General features: G+C 44.1%; 1 protein-coding gene across 5 annotated transcripts in view; it reads left to right on the forward strand.

Annotated features, from left to right (window-relative positions):
* The window catches only part of ERBIN (erbb2 interacting protein), a 250,944-nt gene that overhangs the window by 137,861 nt on the left and 90,441 nt on the right, over positions 1-22,642 (forward strand). For all 5 annotated transcript variants that reach the window (XM_045022267.1, XM_045022272.1, XM_045022269.1 and 2 more), the window contains 2 exons: positions 13,216-13,294; positions 21,790-21,879. In XM_045022267.1, coding sequence (XP_044878202.1) covers positions 13,216-13,294; positions 21,790-21,879 — 169 coding nt within the window. The remainder of the gene's footprint in view (positions 1-13,215; positions 13,295-21,789; positions 21,880-22,642) is intronic.

Consider the following 22,642-nt stretch of genomic DNA (forward strand, 5'->3'; position numbering starts at 1 on the left):
GTGCCACAAGTACTCCTGTTCTTTCATCAATATTTGTTGTTCTAGCTCATTGTAACATCTTACATACCTTTACCTACTTTTTACAGTTGAGCTCACAATTTGAGTAAATTTGTAGGCCCAGTTGTCTCAACACATCCAATAGATCTCAATCAAGGTCAAGCTCCTTTTGTGCTGGGCACTGCACACGTCAAGGGGAAAAAATAGTTACACGCAGTAAAGGAATTCAGGATCAGGTTTATCTTTGGTCTAAAGATATCTTTTAAACAGTTTACATCTTTTGCTTTGTTTGTGCCATTAGAGTCTGATCTTGCAACATGCTTAGTGCTCACAATTCTCATTTCAGTCAGAGTTGAGGGTGCTCAGCATCAAGTCCTTCATGTGCAATCATGAGTTCTTCTTTGAGTGATTGTTCACGTCCATTACACATTATGTGTGCGCGCGTCGCATGCATGAACGTCAGAAACTTTTTCCCTTAGTGACTCCCGTCGGGCCGGCAGGGGAGCCCCCGGCAGAGTGCCGCCTCCATGCTGGTGCATATATACCCCTGCCGACCCGACCCCCCTTCACTTCCTTCTTACCCTCTGTGGTGGGGTTGGAACAACTCCTTATCTCTCTGCAAGTGATCCCTTAGCATAGTTATCTGTAGTTAGCAGTTATCAATTGTTAATAGTTCTCAGTAGATAGCACTTCCTAATAGTTGATAGTTAAGCTTCCTTTGTTTTAGGTGTTTGGAAGTTGTTTCCAGCACCAGCCCTGGGCTGTGGGGCATGCTGCAGGCCCAAGGGTTTAAGGCTTGTGCCACGTGCCGCAAGCCTATGCCAAACAGTGATCCCCACGACTCATATCTCCGTTGCTTGGGGGAATCAGACCTGACTGAGCATTGCAAGATCTATAAGGCTTTCAATCCAAGAACTAAGAAAGAATGAGACTTTCACCTCAAGCAGCTACTCATGGAGGCCGCGCTGCAACCTTTGGCCTCGGACCATCCGGCTGTGGCATCGGTGTCCTAGGTGCAGAGTGCCCCAGCATCAGTTCATGATCTGGCTGCGGCAGGGCACCGCAAGCATATGACGCTGAGGCAGCAGGACAGGCCCGACACCGTTTGATCTCGCAGAGGGCGCTCTCCTCATAAGAAGGAGGCACCTCCAAAAGGACCGAGCACTCAAAAGAGTGGTGTGGCCCCAGGACACGCTTTGGCACTGGTGGCTCCAGCACCGCAGAGCCCGTCGAGCCCCGGGCTAAGTGCTTTGAGTGTAGAGGAAGGGCTGGAGGAGCTCCTAGAACAGCTCTCCACGCCGGACGCCTTTGAGGCCACAAAGGACCTCATTGAGCTGTCGATGGCGAGCCCCCACCCTGGTAAAGAGAAGCCTCCATCACCATCACCAAGTGTGCTGTCCAGAGGCAAGCTGGCAATGGTACCCCAATCGAGGTCACCGCCCTGGCACCACTCCCAGCACCAGTCCCGGTCGAGCTCATCCTCCGTGGACTCCCAGTTGCCCCTAACGTAACGAGACTCGAGGGCACTGGATCTGAGCCAACATGCGGCACCGGCACCGTCAGTGCACTGCTCCAAGCCGCACCATGGAGATCTTGGCCATCGCCGAGAGAATGAAAGGGCTTCCAGTCTTGGCGCAGCGGCCAGAGATGACACGGCGGTCGACAGGGCTGTTCTCCAATCAATTGTTCCATGACTCCTACAGTCCTCCTACAGTAAGCTTCTGAGTCACCTAATGTGTAATGGACATGAACAATCTTTCGAAGAAGAAAAAATGGTTACCTACCTCTCGTAACTGTTCTTTGAGATGTGTTGTTCACGTCCATTACACTTCCCACCCTCCTTCCCCTCTGTCGGAGTCACCAGCAAGAAGGAACTGAAGGGGGGTCGGGTCGGCAGAGGGTATATATGCACCAGCATGGAAGCACCACTCTGGCGGGGGCTCTCCTGCCAGCCCGACTGGAGCCGCTAATGGGAAAAGTTTCTGACGTCCGTGCACGCAATCTGCGCACACCTAATGTGTTATGGACGTGAACAACAGTTATGAGAGGTAGATAACTGTTTTTTCTATATCATTAGTAACCTGGTAGAAAGATGTGTTTTTTTTTCTTTAGTAACCAGAATTTTATTAGCATGTGTTATAATTAAGATCTCTCTCAAAATCACTATGTTGTGGTGGTAGAGAGAACCATCTGCTGAGTCTCAACAGTACAGCACGTGCTGCTTCAGTGTGAGGCCACAAAACATACTATTTAAATCAGATAAAGTCAGTCCTTTACATACAAGATTGTTGTGGACCTGTTATAATTGTTCTGCTGCATCAGTAGGTTTGCTACATGTCATAGTTTTGTGGGGCAGTTCTCAATATCAAGGGTCTGGACCATGCCTTGTGGGTGTGACATAAAGGACACCCAAAATATTTTTGTAGCTGACATGAGAGCCATGACACAACATAACAGTATTGACGTATTTGCAGTAAAGCAAGATGCGGTGATAGAATTACCTCAGATTTTATGACAACACTTGCATTTATCATACAGATCTTGAGAATTCTTTGTACATACAACTTTAATTCTGTTTTTAGTAAGGTGGAACAGAAGAGGCTCCTCTCAGTTTTATTTAGTTCCCAAGAACTCTGACATTGGGGCACTATCGGACCTCCAAAGCTTTGAACAGACCCTTTCTGATCTCAGGTGACTTGATGGCAGACTACTTAAACATAAACACCTTCAAGATAAAGGACCCTTTATGACACCTTCACAATTGTCTAGGTCCTAGAAGATCATGAATTCTTAATTCACCATGAGAAGAGAACTGATGACCAATGTAGAATGGGTTTTCTCAAGGGTAGGGATCTCTGGGTTAGTAAGGATAATGGTGACAACATGGGAGGTTGGCAGGCTGAGAAGCATTCTTCTTGCAACTCATTCAGAGAACTTAGAACCTGGTTCACCAGAAAGAGAGAATTTGACATTAACCTTTCTGAACTAAACTAATTGGGCCAATCCTTAGGATGTCAGATTTTAGTTTACAAACAATAACAAAATGGCTGTGTCATGCAACTGCAAGTAGGAAGGAACAAGATTGGGGATCCTCCTCTATTGGAAACCTCAAGCCTTTCTAATCTAGGCAGGAAATCCTCTTTTATCCTTGCACGCCCTCAACATCAGAGGCAAACTTACTGTATGGCAGACTGGCTAAGCAGGCTGCTGGTAGATCCAGTGGAGTAGGATCCACCTTCCTATGAAGAAATTCAGCTAGCCTAAGGTAGAACTCTTTGCATTTAAATGTCAACTGCAAAATACCTATGTATTCTTTGCTCATCAAAAAGATCCAAGAGCAATAGCCCTGATGCACAATTACAGTCTTGTTCAAGTACTGCACCTTCTATCTCATATGCTCCCAAGTGAAGTGTCACCATCTCACCTTTTACTCTCCCTTAAGTCTCTCGTGCTAGCTTACTGCTTTGCTCCTTTTTCTTAGTTCTTCGATGAACTAATAACAAAAAGTTATTAAAATGTTTGTGTGTAAAGTCTGGCCTTAATTTGGAATTGGTAAATGATATGCTTGGGAAGGAGGTGAGCGAAAAAATGTTTAATAATTCAGCTATGTTTTTAAAAACAATAGTAGTAGTAGTGGCCTCATTCACAATCACTAGTTTTCAGTTAATTCTAGATAGCTTCTAAAGTACTGTATGTGAATAGGTTGATATTTTTGAAAACTATAAAGAATATATTTTTAAGCCCAGCAAGGTTTGCATTTCTGTTTGCATTAGAGTTCACTAATTGCTTGTTTCCCTTTAACTTCTCTCACTGTCTTCTCCCCAAGGGGATCTATTTTAAGTATTCCCAGTTTCTTTAAAAACTTTTTACCTGCTCACCCTTATATTAACATGTTGGAATTGCATAGTTCATAAAAACATTGAAAGCTTTTACAAATATATGTTTAATTGTATTTTCTTTTGTCCCTCTGTTTATGACTGCCTAGGAAGGAGTACTGCGGAAAGGGATCTGGGGGTCATAGTGGATCACAAGCTAAATATGAGTCAACAGTGTAATGCTGTTGTGTTTAAAAAAAAAAAAAAAAAAGCAAACATTCTGGGATGTATTAGCAGGAGTATTGTAAGCAAGACACGAGAGGTAATTCTTGCGCTCTACTCCGCGCTGATTAGTCCTCAACTGGAGTATTGTGTTCAGTTCTGGGTGCCACATTTCAGGAAAGATGTGGACAAATTGGAGAAAGTCCAGAGAAGAGCAACAAAAATGATTAAAGGTCTAGAAAACATGACCTATGAGGGAAGATTGAAAAAATTGGGTTTGTTTAGTCTGGAGAAGAGAGGACTAAGGGGGAACATAACAGTTTTCAAGTACATAAAAGATTGTTGCAAGGAGGAGGGAGAAAAATTGTTGTTTTTAACTTCTGTGGATAGGACAAGAAGTAATGGAATTGCAGCAAGGGCAGTTTAGATTGGACATTAGGGAAAACTTGCTATCAGAGTGGTTAAGCACTGGAATAAATTGCCTAGGAAGGTGGTAGAATCTCCATCATTGGGGATTTTTAAGAGCAGGTTGGACAAACATCTGTCAGGGATGGTCTAGATAATACTTAGTCCTGCCTTGAGTGCAGGGGACTGGACTAGATGATCTCTTAAGGTCCTTTCCAGTTCTATGATAGCAGTGATGTGCATACGGACTCCTACAGATTTTAACAATCTGACTAACATCCTTCCAAATTTATTCCCTTGTTCAAGTAGGTGGAACCAAATCAAGGTGTTTTGCTTGCCAAGAGAGATGGCAACTGAGATTTGGCCTATTTTATTTTTCCTTGTGCCATTTCAGATTTGGTTTCTTGATAGTTTTCAAAGTTTTAAATACATCAATTAATGGGCTGCCTGCACACTTTTCTTATGTACTGCAACTTCTGGCTTAGTTATTCTCTTTTTTTATATTAATTAATGATCTCCAAAACCACCAGGGGAGTAGAGAGGATGGGTTTATACCTTTCACAAGCAGAGTCAGCTTTGGCATTTTTTGCTATGCCTAAGAAATATTTTGCAGCCAATCATCTGGTGCCTTCCCAGCCACCTTTAAAACTTATCGATTACTATCCCATTCTTTCAAAAAATAAAAGTGTCTCTTATCCACCATTCTCATGTTGGAATGCTTATTTTGGTCACTTGAGTAGTTCATTAAAGGGGGACTGCTCATATCATTTAATGTTTAAGCACATGCACAATTGTGGCCTTGGTTTTATATCTACAGAATACCCCATATTAAGATTGCCTAACACTTTCCATTATTAAAAAAAAACCTTGCAATCTTTCTTTGGAGAGCTTTGTTGCTTCCATAGCTTGCAGTGGGATTTTGAAATTTTGCAGGGGAGTGCAATTAGGTTCATGGAAATTCATTCACATTTGGCTGAGTTATATGCTGTAGAAAATCACCATTTCCTGTTTGAGATTTTCATAACAAGACACACATTCCTTTCTTTCTCTGATTTAAAAATAGAATAAATAATGTCACAGCAGCGCATCCATCAGCCAGTCTGCATAGCTCAGACTGCATTGTCTTGCACTTGTCAATTATGAGCAAGAAATTACACCAAAAAACTGTAAATGTATTTTCTCAGTCCATCAGTAGCTAATATTTTATTTCAGAATACTTAACTATCCATTTATCTAATAAAGACAACAAAAATGCAAATCTCACCAGCCAATCTACTCTTCTCTTCTGCCAGCCCACTTCTCTATTCCTCTGTGTCTGGTCACCAGATATACTTTTGGTTTTAGATAAAAAGTTGTGAGTGATTGATGTATGTCTAAATCAATCTACAAACTTCATTCTATTTTGTGAACGTCATTTGGATTGTAAACTACTGTGCCCTTCACTTTTTTGCCCTGTGTCCTCCATATTGAGCTGGGACACCCAGGAGATATTAGAAGAAATCCTTACATCTAGCAGAAAGGGTAACAATGGGAAAGTCATCAAAATTCCTCAGCCTTGATGGACCTCCATTCAAATGTGTTTATGCTAGAACAGCAGGCTGGCTGCAGTTCCAGGGGAATTACTAGTTCCAGTTTAGATGCATTAGGAAGGGGGGTCTGGGAGTTCAGCAACTGATTACCTGACAGGTTTTGAAGCTGTCTGAAGGTCACCTGACAGAGGAGGCCAGAATTTTATTTAAGGGCCAGATTTTTGTGTGCCCGGGCACTCTCACTGTCCATCTGCTGACAACCGGAAGATTGAGCAAGAGGAGTGGAGTGCAGGAGTGTACTGGGACCCTGAAAGGATACTAACCAAAATCCAAAGGTTTTCAGAGTGGGAAGGACGCTGGAGGGCGAGAAGTTTTATATGCAGGTGTTTGTTACTTTTACCTAGATCTATACCTCTTGTGCTTTGTCTGTCTGTTTAGAAGTTCCTTTGTAAAGGCTGTGTGCTCCCTTTGTTTTAACTATCACAGGGTCCTCAAAGTGTTAAACAGTAAACCAGAAAACTCTCACAAGGATGGAGCTCTGGGAAAGGGATGCTTAAATTGGTGGGGAGAATTAGAGGTTCTGCACTAGTCTTGAGCCCTAGGATAGCTGGATCGCTGGGTCCCACCTCCCAATAAGATGGTACAGGGCATCTGTAGGCTTGGTGTGTGCCAGAGAGGCTGGAATAAGTGTGTCTGGATGCTGCTCAGACCCAGTAAATTTAAAGGTACGTGGGATCCAAAGGTTGGGTCCAGTACAGCAGCCTGGTGTCATACCACAAGCGTGAGCTCAGACAGGGTTGTAACAGAAGTTCTTACCAATACTGCTCCTTCATTTTAAACAAAAAAGTCATCCTTTAAGCAATACATGAAATCTTGAGGTACACTCTGTTAATGACAGATGAGTTCAAGAGGCCTCCTTAATTATATCTGGAAAATTAGTCAAGCAGTAGATTCTTCATAGTGTATATCTCACACACTGGTTTAATGTTTCATGCCATATTAGGCTTGTTCTATCAGGAGATTTGGATGGCATTACTTGGTGCAGGTCAAATAGAGACTTCACGCTACAAGTGGAATGTAGCTATTGGGTATTTCAGGTTTTTGGAAATAACCTTTTGTTGTGTAACAATTTTTGTAGCACTATAGTTATGAATTATGGTTTCTAGCGTCTTTCAATTCCTGGTAACTTTATTTAAAATCTTTTGAGTTTACTTAGGTTTAAAAAATAGTTTTTGGCTGGATTACATGTTAAACTGTGATGGTTCCTCTGTAGTGCTACAGTTTACCATGTCAGTCTGGTTACTGGACATTTGAAACTCACATGGTCGGGTATATTTTTCCTCAAATCAGAAATTGTGCAAGCAATTCAAAATACTATTTTTGGGAGCTAAATCCTTCCTAGCCCAGGAGTCTTCTGGGTAGGGCTTGCCACTCCTTGATGATCTCTGAACCCAGTTCCCACCTAGTAGTGTGACTCTCTAGATTCATTGTCCTTGACTGCCTCCCTGGAGCTGGAAAGTACAGACTGCAAAGAGGAGTTAATGTTGTTTGGAACATTATTAACCTACTCATGGCTATCAGTGGGGTAAGAGAAGGAGCATTCCATGGCATGTGGCTATTCCTTAGCTTGGCCACCTCCTACTCCTAGATTCCTGACTTCAGAACTGGAACAGAGTCATTTCTATTGGAGGAGAGAGCGTCTAGCATAGAAATGTTCATCTGCTTGATACAATGTTTGTCCACTTGTATTACTGGATAGGAGCATCAGCCCCTATATTTGTATCAAGATTTTAAGAGTTATCTTTGTTATCATATGTTAATATTTCTGATTATCTGGAGAATCAGTTGGTGTAAAAAGTTTAGTCAAAAGAATTACGTTTTAATGGAGAAATCCATAGATTAGTAGAATGAATTTAAAAGCAGTGATTAATCAGCATTTATATTTATAATCTAGTTTAAACTACTATTGTGATAAGATTTTATGGTGCTTAAGACAATATAACCTTATTTAAAATAAAAATACCTGCAGAAGGATATAGGAGCAATGTAGCATATTACAGTGGAAAAGGAAATGCAATTGTAATAAGACTCATGTTTCTTAATTATCGAATAATAAAGATCTAGATGCATGGTGTAGGTCGGGGTAGGCAACCTATGGTAAGCGAGCTGATTTTCAGTGGCACTCACACTGCCCAGGTCCTGGCCACCGGTCCGGGTGGGGGGATGGGGCTCTGCATTTTAATTTAATTTTAAATGAAGCTTCTTAAACATTTTAAAAACCTTATTTACTTTACATACAACAATAGTTTAGTTATATATTATAGACTTATAGAAAGAGACCTTCTAAAAAACGTTAAAACGTATTACTGGCACACAAAGCCTTAAATTAGAGTAACTAAATGAAGACTTGGCACACCACTTCTGAAAGGTTGCCAATCCCTGGTGTAGGTGATGCTCTTGGCCAGGGAAAATGGGCTTCAGTGCCATTTTTCCTACTCGTAGAGTATTTTATAGTATCTGTATTTCAAATCATTTTTTTGCCCAAATCTCTGACAAGTCCTAACAGGAATTTTGGCAGAGACTGTTTAGATTACAAATTCACTGTGTAATATGTGGGTTTATGCAGGCTTCCTTGGATTTAGGAGAAGAAGTTGCAAATTTGGAAAATGGTTTTGATCTATATTCTATAGCCATACAAAAAAGGACCTTCACTTTCAGTTATTTTATTGGTCATAGTAGTATTTGTTTCTGATAATAATCGGGGGAGAAATTATGGTGTTCAAAAAAGAATTAGACAAATTCATGGAGGATAGGTCCATCAGTGGCTATTAGCCAAGATGGTCAGGGATGGAACCCCATTCTCTGGGTGTCTCTAGCCTCTGACAGCCAGAAGCTGGAATGGACAACAGGGAGATGGATCACTTGATGATTGCCTGTTCTGTTCGTTCCCTTTGAAGCATCTGGCATTGGCTGCTGGAAAAGAGGATACTGGGTAAGATGGAACATTGGTCTGACCCAGTATAGCCGTTCTTATGTTCTGCTGTGTTTATTGATAATAGTACATTCATTAAGAAATGTAAATCGGATTGTTAGAAGCTTGTTTAAATATGTAGATCCTGGAAATTATGCTGATACACACACCAGTTTAGAGTGCTAAGCCAGTATTATAATTTTGGAACTTGTTCATCTCTGTGTTGTGTTGTTGAATTACAGCATAGATGAGAAGACATTCCAGAAGACAAATTTAATGAAAATGTAAATAATATGATTGTAGTTCTCTTTTAGTCCCCATCCCAACTCCATTTGCTATCCCCATCTTTTATTTTCCCGCATTTATTATTTTAACCAAAACATAATTTTTGTATACTTGTAACTTTCTTTTAAAAAGTTGTTTAAGTATTAAGTAGTGGTAATCATCAGATTACAAATCATATAGTTTTTACATACCTACATGTTAAGCATTAAAAAATGAATTTTTCTTCTTCAAGGCATCAAACTTATTTGATGGATAGAAATGGTTTCTTTTTTTATTTAATCTTAGTGGGAATGGTATATCTGTGATGGACAAATGTTTTGTAATGTTTATGAAGCTGATCTGTACCTCAGTTTTCCCCTTTGTGTTGCATTGTTACCCAGTGGGTGAAAGAGATTGTTTGTTTGTTCTTGGCAGGCTGAGACACAGGTGTGAATGATGCCTAGCTGTCTGAGGCCTTAGGTCCCATATCAGCAAAGCTCTTGAGAATACAGTGGCAGATCCAATTGCCTGGACGTAGACACCTAGTAACCAGTGACCCAGAGAGAGATCTAGACTCCCCGCCTCTCAGCAGGGAGGCAGAGCCACATCTCCCCAGTTTAGAGATTAAGGACTGGAGAGGTGTGAGGTGGGAGTTAAGTATTGGCTGCTGGAGGAATCGGGGGATGCTCACTGAGAAGTCTGATTGAGGAGGTCAGACTGACTAACAGAGGGAGAGAGCTTTGAGCTCTGGCTAACTAGAATGTACTCTACTGTAACCTTCATTTCTCTATGCTATCCAAGGTCTTCCTATACCGTGTTCTAGTCAACTAATATACCTTACTCAGGGGTCCCCAATGCGGTGCCCGCCATGGCGCCCGCGGGGGCATCTTAATGTGCCCGCGTCCTAGCCCCTGGGAGAGCACCCGCTGAAATGCCGCTGCGGCATTTCAGCGGGGACGCCTCTCGATGACGACGCTTGTCGCCGACAAGTGATGTCATCGAGATGCGGCGGCATTTTGGCAGGTGCTCCACCGCCACAGTGGTCCTTCGGCTGTCGCCCCGCCAGCCGAAAAGGTTGGGGACCACTGTTACTGTTTGACATCACTGACTGAGTGTCACTTCAGATGCTTGTGCAGCTGCATTGCTCACTAAGATTAAGCCTCCCTCGAGGGTCTGTCTCAGTATACTCACAGAATGGAGCTCACAGTATAAAGCAGGTGTGCTAAAGGCCTAGGGGTCCAGTCTAAGGAGGCGGTGAAGGAGTGGTACCCCCTGTGGAGTCTGGCATACTGAAGGGGTTTTCCCAGAGACTGTTCCAAAGCTTTCTCCTGAGGGTATTCTGCATAAAAAAAATAAAAATTCTGCACACAATATTTGAAAATTCTTCAAAAGTCTGCCAATTGTATTTGTCAATAAATAAATGTGGAGGCTCCAGAATGGCAGCAGGAAGCACAAGCCAGTGACTGCACAGAGGTGTAGGAGATCACCCCTCCCCCCCCCAAGGACCAGGACTGTCCCAGAAACACCCGGGGGCCCTGCCCCTCTGTGCCAAGCACACTAGCTGTAGGCAGGCAAGCTCAGCCCAGCGGGATCCAAATATGGAGGGCTTAATGTAGGGAGATCCAGGTATGGGGTGATAGGGTTCTGTGTGGGCCAATCTGGGTGTGAGGGTGGGGGGCCTGGGTGTGAGGGAGATCAGGATAAACAGGGGCTTGTTGGGAGGGAAGGGCTCTGGGTGCAGACACAATGGGACTCCACAGGGGGATCCAGGTGAAGGTGGTTGGAGCTCAGCAGGGGTGGTGGTCTTGGTTTGGAGGGCTCAGCGCGGGGGGTGTCCCAGTTGCTGGCTTGGTAGGGTGGGAATCCGGGTGATGGTTTAGTGGAGTGGGAATCTGAATGCAGGTGGCTAGTCAGGGTGGGCCAGGTGCAGGTGGGGTGGGGGTTCAAGAGCAGATGGTGGTCTGGGTACAGGGGTGAGGCTTGGCAGGGCAATTTGGGTACGAGGTGGGTCTGGATGAATGGGGATTGGGCGGATGGGGAAGCAGCTCCCCGTACAGTGACCCCTCCTCACAGCTGAGGAGCGATGGGGGCAGGAAGCAGGGCTGGGGGTTTCAGCACTTCCTGCAGCTGGAGAGGTTTCTGGGAGTGGGTCTGACCCAGCCCTTGCCGCTCCTTACCGGGGAAGAGGAAATTCTGTCCTCTCCAGCCCAGCCAGGATTAGTAGCTGAGCCTGGCACAGAGTAGGAGCCACTGGCCGAGGCTTCCCCAACCCCGCTCCTCCAGTGATTTACCACTCCGCTGGCTGCTCTGGGCACCCAAAACAGTGCACCTGCACTGCTGGAGCGTGGCGCATGACTGTTCTTGCAGCTTCTCTTTGCTTCCCTATGAGAGAGTAATTTTTTGTAGGGAAGCAAAGAAATCTGTGTGGGACATGAACTCTGTGCATGTGCAATGGTGCAGAATTCCCCCAGGACTAAAAGCTGGGGCCATAACAGTATTCCAATGGATCTGTGACAGTATCACCCTGAATCTACACCTGGACTACCACTAATTTGAATGAGAGATTTGCTGAATATTTAGCTGTTTGTTCAATACTTTATTGTTGCATTCAGAGTCACTCAGTGAGGAAAATATTTACTTTTAGACCATCGCAAAGGTATCCCTTTGTTTCTCTTCCTTCCTCACCCTTCTTTTTCTTTCCCTTTTTCTCCTCTCTCTTCACCCCTGAGCATTTCCTTCCCTGCAGTAGTTATCATTTCCCATCTTTCCATGGGCTTCACTCCTACTCTCCACATTGCATTTGCTAACATGATCATTTGTGATTATGTATATTGTATGTTGTAATGTTTGTTGGGTAGACTAAAATATTTAAATATTTACATCTTGTCTTATTTACTGGTATAAATTAATTTGAGGCTGAGGGTGGTATGTGCTGATGAATGGTAACCCTCTTCGCTGAACCTAGGGTTGAGAAACAGGACTGTTAATCTTGCCTTGGGGTGAGCAAGATTACATTAACACTGAAGAGTCATAATTGGGCTGTAGAGTTACCATCCAAGTGAGATTAATAGAAGGTAGGAAAGTTCCCACCTCTGAGGCTACTTTCACTGCAGCAGGTGTTTGTTTTTTTACAGTGGGATAACTAATCTGCATTAGCTGTCCCATTGTAAAATCTTGTTGGAGTCAAAGCACTGTAGTTTTAATAAAAACTTTAATGAAAGGTAGCTAGGTGAGGTTAATGCTATATCCCCACCTGTGATTGGCCTTGCTTAATTTACCTCATAGTAAAAACTACAGTGCCGTGTCTCCATTAGGATTTTATGGTGGACTAGTTAATGCATGTTGTCCTGTGGGGGGAAAAACACACTTTTCTGGGCAGTGAAAACAAAGCCTATCATTGTTTCAGGCTGTTTACAGAGTTAGGAAGACAACAGAATCAATTACGTTTAATTAAGATTGGGAAGTTCTTTGCAACCATGAAGGCTAGACTCTTTCTTTTTTAAAGGAATGAAGTTTATATTCTGCATAATCTGAACATGTCTTGCAGGCCACATAAACACATCAGGTGGGCTTGATCTATAGTCTGTCTAAATTTGGCGGAGGAGAGGGGGAGCACAATTTGTTACTGAAAATGTGTATCTGTGTAATTGATGATTGAAGGCTGACCCAAAGGCTGCCATTGACTTCAGTGGGCTCTGGATCAGGCCCTTCATTTGCCTTACCGATCCATGAAAATCGCTGTTGCAGTGGTTTTCTGGAGTGTTGGTGGGAGCCTTTCCTGAGAGATGACAGAAAGAAGCATTTTGAGAAACAAATGGTGGGTATCGGGAGAGAAGGTAGTGCATGAAAAAGGATATTTCTCATATGAAGTGGTCCTCAAAATGAAAAATTGGAGAACCACTGCATTAATTGTTAAATGAATTCGTTCTTTTTTAAATGTTTTAAATTAAACATTTTTCTGCCTGTGATTGAGTCTAATAACTTAACATAGTTTCTTTTCTTTATTTAACAGGCATACAGGAGTTTCCAGAAAACATCAAAAACTGTAAAGTTTTGGCAATTGTTGAGGCCAGTGTAAATCCAATTTCAAAGTAAGTTTTGTCCCCCCTCCCCCTTCATTCTGATGACAAAACCTAAACTTTCTTAACATTTATTGTGTTGTATGTCTGTATAGTTACACATGGAGGTAGTAGTGCCCCCCCATAATTAAAGTTGCTCAGCAGGTCCCATTATAAGATGCTCTTTTTCAGTTGCTTACAACTTTGCCAAAATTTAACTGTCCAGGCTGAAATTTTCTATGCTGGGTATTTGCCTCAGGTTGAGTTTGATTTAGGGTTTCCAACCCTCCAGGATTGTCCTGGAGTCCCCAGGAATTAAAGATTAATCTTTAATTAAAGGTAATGTCGTGATGAAACCTCTAGGAATTTGTCCAACCAAAGTTGGTAGCCCTAGTTTGATTAAAGTTTCAGCAAAAACAATTCAACGATTTCTGAGAACAAGTTTAGAGGAAGAATATATATTTTCCCATGGTTAAAAGAAAACAAACCAACTGAATTCTTATGACTCTTTCACTGAGATGCTCTAGTGCCCCCATGCCTTGAAGCACGGAGTTGAAATTTAGCAGGGAGATAGCCTGGTGTAAAGGACGTGCTATCTAGTGTTTGTATGACTGTTTGCCCAAATTTGGCCAAGTTATAAACCTTTTAAAAATTGCATTTGCCACAACAAATAAATAATATAATAATAATTACTGTATAGTAGTAACTTGCTACAGTTTGGCAGGTAAATTCTCCAGAGTCCATCTGCACTGATCAGGCCCAAGCCCAGGACTGCAGGCTCTTAGCAGGACTTTCCCTGCAATTGCTGCTCCTGGCTGCTAGAGGTGTCTGTGGCACTGGGCTCTGGAACTAAGAACAGAACTGTCAGCATGGAGGCAGAAGCAGCCTGACTGAAATGCAGATGGGACAAGAACTGAGCCAGGATGGGGAGAAAGATTGGGACAAGGAGCTGAGGCAGGGAAATGAGACTGGGAGAAGGAGCATGAGGGGGTTGTTGAGAGAGAGACAGGACTGGCACTTGGACAGGCTGGAGCAGGCAATGGCAAAAATGGTCAGACTTGCAGGGGAATGGGGCAGAAGAGTGTGCCCACAAGAACATGCTCCCTTCCAGAATCTGGAATTGAACCTATGGTTCTTGGGTCTCCACTGTAAGCAAATAGCTATGGATCTAGAGCAGTGGTTTTCAACCTTTTTTCATTTGCGAACCCCTAAACATTTCAAATGGAGGTGCTTTGAATTTCCTTTAGAAATCTTAGACTAGTCTGCGGACTCCCACGGGTCCACGGACAACATGTTGAAAACCACTGATCCACACAGAGGCTGATCCACACAGAGGATGACACAACCTACTACTGTTCTTAATTACCTCTGTAGCTCAAGTGGCAGAGGCCTGTGCTGTGGATCTAAGAGTTCCAATCCTGTTGATGAACCATGTGGGTATCAGTATGGTTCTACAGGATGGAATTAGGTTAAATCAGTTGAATGCTGCTCTAAAAACTGGATTCTTTCCCTGCCTTTGCCACAGAGTTCTTGTGTGATGCTAAACCAGTTACTTAAACCAAACTTTTCATAGGTGCTCACTAATTGTGTGTTCCTCATTTTCTGGGTGGCGGACTTGAAATCCGTGGATGAGTACTCATAGGTGCAACTGAAGTCACTGGGCTAGAACACACAGAGTATTATATAATGCTAAGTACAGTGAAAAATCAAGTCCTAGATATCTCAAACTGGGCAACCAGAATTAAAGAACAGTTCTGATTTTAATCTCTTTGCTCCTCACTTCCTTATCTTTAAAATTGGGATCATACCACCTCACCACACACAGGGTTGTTGTGCAAGTCAGTTCATTAATGTTTGGGAAGCACTCAGATATTTTAGTGAAGAGTGCCATGGAAAAAGCCTCTGAGGAGCTCAGTATTCAGAGCAAGGTTTGAATAGTGTGCAATAAATAAGACATAGACTCACACGTTGAAAAATAAGGATAAAACAAGATACTGAATAGCTATTGGTTCTGTGAATACCATCTGTCCTGTGCACTAAATGAGGCAGGAGTTTTGGGGGAGAGCGGAGGGCGAAAGTGACCTTGTAGTTAAAGACGGTATCATAATGGATACACATATGGGAGGTGACTTAGGGTTGCACAGACAACCTTAATTCTGGCATTTCCTTACTTTTGAGTGCTTGATTTTGCAACCTTGATATTCTTTTAACATTGTTTTTGTGTATAGTTATATATACATCGTCTTCCTCAATAGGTATATACAAAAATTTAAAAAGGGATTAACATTTTTGTTAATTTTTATAACCTTAATAAAATACCATTTGAAAATCAATCCAACATTATGTGCATGCAGATATATAATTATATAATCATTTATATTTTAATGTGTAACTGTATATTACATAATTATTACTAATTAAGTGCAAGTAAACTGTACTAAATTTGTACTAATTAACTGATCAGATGATCCATCTACACTCTATTAAATTTAAAACTATGGGACTTTGTAGGCATAAGGGCTGAGTGGATATGTTGGATAAAGATAAATAAGTAAATATTTATTGATATAGCACACACAGCTTTACATTAGGGTCAGGTTTTGTTATCTTTTTAAGACTGTAAAGGTTAGAAACTGACTTTTTGTTTTAGATTAAAGTTTAAATTGTTCAGGGAAGTACGAGTTAGACAATTTTTTATGCTTCCCTTTCACTTCTGGAGTGTATTTTTCAAGTCTTAGTTTTGATGAAGTTAAATATGATGTTGCAGGGGCTTCTAAACTGAGCTTTTAATGGAAGCATTGTGTTAACCCTTACTATAAAGAGACTAATGTTTACATAAACTTTTGGTTTTTAACATGACAAAAGATGCAGGGAACCACAATACCATCTCCTAGGATGGGAACGTTGTTGTTTTTCTTTCTTTTCTTTTCTTTTTTTTATTTTAATGTCAAAGTCATCATCTTTAAAAAATAGGAAATTGCTGCTACTTCTTTTGCTTCTGCTGCTATTTCTTAGGCCTGGTCTACACTAGGACTTTAATTCGAATTTAGCAGCGTTAATTCGAACTAACCGCTCAACCGTCCACACCAGGAAGCCATTTAATTCGAACTAGAGGGCTCTTTAGTTCGAATTTGGTACTCCACCTCGACAGGTGGAGTAGCGCTAAATTCGACATGGCTAGCTCGAATTAGGCTAGGTGTGGATGCTAATCGAACTTAGTAGCTCCGGGAGCTATCCCACAGTGCACCACTCTGTTGACGCTCTGGACAGCAGTCCGAGCTTGGATTCTCTGACCAGCCACACAGGAAATGACCCGGGAAAATTTGAATTCATTTTCCTGTCTGGGCACTTTGAATCTGACGTCCTGGCTGGACATCGGGGCGAGCTCCGCAGCACCTGCAACGATGCAGAGCTCTCCAGCAGAGGAGTTCATGTTATCTGTGAATAGAAAGAGGGACCCAGCATAGACTGACTGGGAACTCTTCGATCTGATCGGTGTGTGGGGCGAGGAGTCTGTGCTTTCGGAGCTGCGCTCCAAAACAGGGAATGCGAAGACCTACGAGAAGGTCTCCAAAGCCATGAGAGACAGAGGATACAGGCGGGATGCAACGCAGCGCCGCGTGAAAATCAAGGACCCCAGACAAGGCTACCAAAAAATCAAAGCGGCAAACGGACGCTACGGAGCCTGCCACCACTGCCCCACCAGTGACCGTGGACTCTGACGATGGGACAGTGTCGACGGCCAGTTCCTCGGTGATGTTCGCGGACGGGGAAGATGAGGAAGGGTTTGTGGAGGACGAGGCAGGCGAGAGCGCTTACAACGCTGGTTTTCCCGACAGCCAGGATCTATTCATCACCGTCACGGAGATCCCCCAACAACCCTCCCCGGCCATTAACCCGGACCCTGAATCAGGGGAAGGAGCAGTCGGTAAGTGCTGTAACCATGTTAACTTTTATTCTTAATATAACAGGAATCTTAACTGTGTGAAAAGGAGGGCTCTCTAGATATGGGGATAGAACAGAAATCATCCTTGGAGATCTCCACGAAGCTCTCCTTGCGTTAATCGAAAAGCATCAGCAGGAGGTTCCTGGGGAGAGCTGCCTTATTGGGTGCTCCGTGGTAGCACAGTTTTCCGCGCGAGGCTTTCATGAGGAACTCAGGGAGCACTGCCTCCCCGAGCACGGCTGCATCGGGCCCTGGTTCGTGCTAGCTTTCACGCAGCATGCGCTCTCTATCTCCTTCAGTGACCCTCCTCAGGGTGATCTCGCTCGGAGACTCCTGCATCTAATTAGGGTAATTACTGTAATTTTACGCCTGGTCCAAAGTATTTTTAAGAAATCTACGGACAGACGGCATAGCACAGACTCAGCACGCAGCTGCGTGACGAGCGTAACGGAAAGCCAAAGTATATAATGGACGCTCATGGAGGGAGGGGGGAATGAGGACGCAAGGTATCCCACAGTTCCTGCTGTCTCCGAAAAGTATTTGCATTCTTGGATGAGCTCCAAATGCTTCTAGGGCCAAACACAGTGTCTGCGGTGGGTCAGGGCATAGTACGGCAATTTGCGCACACACCCCACCCACCACCAGAAGTGAAAACAATCCTCTGTTGACTCTTTTACACGTCACCCTATCTTTACTGAATGCTGCAGATAGACGCGATGGTGCAGCACTCAACACCAACATCCTTGCTCCCCCCACGCTATGGATGGCTGATGATGAGGATGGATTTCCATCTTTTTGTACCATCAGCCTATTGGCACATGGGGCAGTGCAAAAGGGCTGGTAACCATGCCGACTAGTATCAGTAAGGTTGATCAAGGGCGCCTGTCCCTAATTTTTGATGGCTGATGGTACAATATGGCTGGTAACCGTCCTCATCATTGCAACAGGGGGCTGAGCTCCATCAGCCCCCACCCTTCATTGTAAATAAAAGATTCGATTGCCCCTGGACTAGCAGAGGGATGATGGGCTCCTTCATCCACACTCCTTAATGTCCTGCCTGGACTATCATTGCAGCTGGAGGCTTCCTTCCAGTCATTTCTCACAAACAAGTCACTGTGTCTTATTCCTGCATTCTTTATACTTCATCACACAAGTGGGGGGACAATGGTATGGTAGCCCAGGAAGGCTGGGGTAAGAACGGAATGAACAGGTGGTGTTGTTGCAGGAGCACCCCCTGTGAATAGCATACAGCTCATAATTTATGCAGGATCAGACACAGAGCGGCTCTGCTCTCTGGTTCTATGATACAGTGGTTCTCTAGTACACTTGCCCATAATCTAGGCAGGACTGATTCTATTTTTAGATACCAAAAAGGAGGGATTGACTCAGGGAGTCATTCCCAATTTTTGCTTTTGCGCCCCTGGCTGCTCGGCCAGGGGCACTTATGACAGCAGCAAATGGTGCAGTGCAAAAGGACAGGTAACCATGCCCATCTTATTACCAATTTATGATATGGTTGATGGTACAATATGGCTGGTAACCATCTCTGCTGTCATGCAAAAGCAAAAGCATGCTGCTGTGTAGCGCTGCTGGCCCGCCTCTGTCAGCGGCATCTAGTACACATACGGTGACATACACAAAAGGCAAAACAGTGTCCATGGTTGCCACGCTATGGCGTATGCCAGGGCAATTCTGGGAAAACGGGCTTGAAATGATTGTCTGCCGTTGCTTTCCCGGAGGAAGGAATGACTGGCGACATTTACCCAGAATCCACCGCGAAAATGATTTCTGCCCCAGCAGGCACAGGGGTCTCAACCCAGAATTCACAGAGACAGCCTAGACTCAGTTAATTGTTTGCAAAAATGTATCTTTGCAAGGAATTCACTCCCTGTTTCCCATCTCACAGCTTCCACTGTCTCCAGACCTGCCACAGCATCCCCCTCGCAGAGGCTGGCGAAGATTAGGCGGCGAAAGAAAAAGACAAGGGACAAGATGTTCGAGGAACGTATGGGCTGCTACCTAGCAGAGGCGGACCAGCAGAGCCAGTGGAGGGAGACCGTCTCTCTGTGCCAGCGCTCACACAGCGAACGGGAGGAGAGGTGGCGTGAGGAAGACAAGCAGGCGACTGAAACAATTCTTGGACTAGTGAGGGAGCAAACGGACACGCTCAGGCGCCTTGTGGATGTTCTGCAGGACCGCAGGAGGACAGAGACACCCTGCAGTGTATCTGCAACCGCCCTCCCCCGCCACAAAGTCCCATACCCCCCTCACCGAAAATAATCAGGAGGAGGGGCGGCCGGGGACGTGAATACTGTCACTGCACCACAGCACAGTGCTCAAGTACCCAAAAGCTCTCATACCCTACAGTTGCCGAAGTCCTTCACTTCCAGACTCACAGTAGTCCCAATCCCAGTCCCATCCCCTAACTGTCTACTTAATTAATAAAAATGATTTGCTGTTAATTACTGTTTCCGTTATGTTTTTTCAAAGAAGACTGTGTTCGAATGGGGGGCGTGGGGAAGGGGGTGGTTAATTGCATAGGACAGTCACCTTTCCCAGGGTACAGACACGGGGGCAGGATCAGCAGCGGGTCACACACACGGTGCAGTCAGTAGGCAACCTGGTCGGTTTTTGGAGGTGGTTTCCAGGATCTGTGTGGGCGGGGGAGATGTGACTTTGCAGCGGGGGAGGGCGGTTACAGATCTTATACAGCGGTCCTTGTCCTGGACCGCTGAGTCACGCAGCTGAGGAATCTGTATCCGTCCTCCTCCACCACAAGGTCACATATCCGCCCGCACACAGAATTCCATAAAGAGGGATGGCAGGCTCCGTTGAAAGAAGCCATTCCGGCACTGCGGACCGCTCTAGGAGCAGGAGCCTGTCATTCCTTGAGTTTAGAGGCGGTCTTTACATCACCGCACACCCTACCCAGCACAGCCTGCGTCCCAGTTTCAACCCTTTCACGAAAAGTCATGAATAAAGAAACCTTTGTTAAGTAATAATGGGACATGTATTTTATTTTTACACGTGTGCTGGAAGTGGGGGTAACGGGGTGAACGGGGTATGTAACCGAAGAGGAGAGTCAGCAGTAACTGGGTAAAGAAACAGGGGCAGGTTCAGCTTCTCTGTAAAGAAACTGAACAGTCACAGGTCACGCTGCTCGCTGGTATTTGAAGAGTTCCTTGTCGCTGTCCCAGGCGCCTGTATAGGGCTTCATGAGCAAGTGCATTAGCGGGCAGGCTGGGTCCCCGAGGATGACTATAGGCATCTGCACATCCACAACAGTTATTTCGTGGTCCGGGAAGAAACTACCTTCCTGCAGGCGTCTGAGCAGCCCACAGTTCCTGAAAACACACGCATCATGAACCTTGCCCGGCCACCTGACGTTGATGTTTGTAAAACGTCCCCTATGGTCCCCCAGTGCTTGCAGCACCATTGAAAAGTAGCCCAATTTCTCAGCAGCTGACTGTGGAAGACGTGGACGATAAAGTGCGAGGAGGAGAAAACGGCGATGATCGCAGCGGGCTCCGTGCTTGCAGTGCTGTGGTGTCCGCGCTGTCACTGACCAGAAAAGTGCACGAACAGATTGCCCGCAGGCGCTTTCACGGAGGGAGGGAGGGAGGTTGTGATTGACGGTTCAATGACGACACTTACCCAAAACCACCCTCGACACATTTCTCCCCCCAGCAGGCATTGGGGGCTCTACCCAGTATTCCAATGGGCAGCGGGGACTGCGGGAACTGTGGGATAGCTTCCCACAGTGCACCGCTTCCAAAGTCGACGCTGGCCCCGTGAATGTGGACTCAGAAATTCGAATTAGTGTATTTAGTATGGATACACAAATTCGACTTCATAAGGTCGAATCCACAAATTCGAACTAAGTTGATTCGAAATAGTCTTGTAGTGTAGACAAGGCCTTAGGCACTTACAGCCATAACATTTGAATGCCATAACCGACATTTTTAGAAGTCACCAGTTCTCTGAAGAAGGTGGACAAATGTATGCTCCTCTTCTTCAAATATCAGTTACTTAATTAAAAAGAATCCAGTCTGTCTGGTTTATTTCATGGAGCACAAACCATGGACCATTATCTCCTAGGATAAGACTTGCCAGAAGTGATGGCTCTTGTCTCTCTAGTGACAAGATTCAGGCTTGGCCCAGTTTCTGGAAGTAGTACTAGCATAAGGTGGGATCTCTGCTGAAAATGACCATCACCCCACTTCCACTCCTAAAAAACAAATAAACTCAAAGTTTTACTAGTTGTTCATTAGCCTCGGTATTTCCACTCAGTGCATCTTCCACAGTGGATTGCAGTGTGAAAACAAGCCTTTCAGATAGCTAGACCATAACCTGTTCATAGCATTGAAAAACAAGGGCCTTGAAATTGATCCTGGTATGAACAGTTAACCGTGTGCAGGTTGAGAAAACCTTGTAGAAATGCTGATAAACCTTAATTTTAGCATATATGTTCATTTTGCTATACTAAACAAATTATACTGTGTTGTAAGAGAGTACAATATAATGATCTATGCTTCGTTGAAACAAAAACACTGCCTAAAAATTTGTGTGTGTGTTCATCTAGGCTTCCAGATGGATTTTCCCAACTGTTAAACCTAACACAGCTATACCTGAATGATGCTTTCCTTGAGTTTTTGCCAGCCAATTTTGGCAGGTAAGTTAAATTTGAGTCTGAAAACCTATAATTCTTGCTTCTTAACTATTCAGAAAAGGTTTTGCTGCCTCTTAAGCAAAGGGTGGGAGATAAATCTCCAACAGGTTTTCCATGTATTACATAGCTTAAAATAAAACAAAAAACACCAACATCCTCTTTGGTAGATCTTCCTGAGTGTTCTATTTGTTCTATTTGTACCCTTGAGAAACCTTACCAAACATCACTTAGTGGAAAATAACAATTAGATCCTTGTCTCACTTCATGGGGTAAGTCTGTCTCGTTTTAAGTATGAGAAACTAATCTTGCCGAAATCCAGCTTGGTCACCATTTAATTGTTGGAATCGAGCAAAACAATGACTTCGTCTTCAGCAATCTATTTATGAACATTTCACCTGTTTCTGGTACATACAGAGATGTTTTTATACATTAGTAAACTTATGTAAGCCAGTGATTCCTGAACGATTAGTGCTTAGGAACACATAACATATTCGCTATCAGTTATTCGCAGAACCCTGTGTGACAGGTTCCCCCCCCGGGGTGTCACCTGGAACTGGGGTACCACTGAGCCCTCTGACCCACCAGCCTGGGATCCCTTCTACACTGTGCTGCCTCTCGCACTGGGTTCCCTCTCATACTGTGCTTCTCCAAGCTTGCACTTTCACCAGCATTCACACAGACAAGGATATACCCAGTTGCAATTACATGCAGACTCCGACCAGCCACTGCATGAACCAACAATAGGGAGGCCACAGTCAGAATAACT

Source organism: Mauremys mutica, chromosome 6 (genome assembly GCF_020497125.1).
Source record: "Mauremys mutica isolate MM-2020 ecotype Southern chromosome 6, ASM2049712v1, whole genome shotgun sequence".
Taxonomy (NCBI): Eukaryota; Metazoa; Chordata; order Testudines; family Geoemydidae; genus Mauremys; species Mauremys mutica.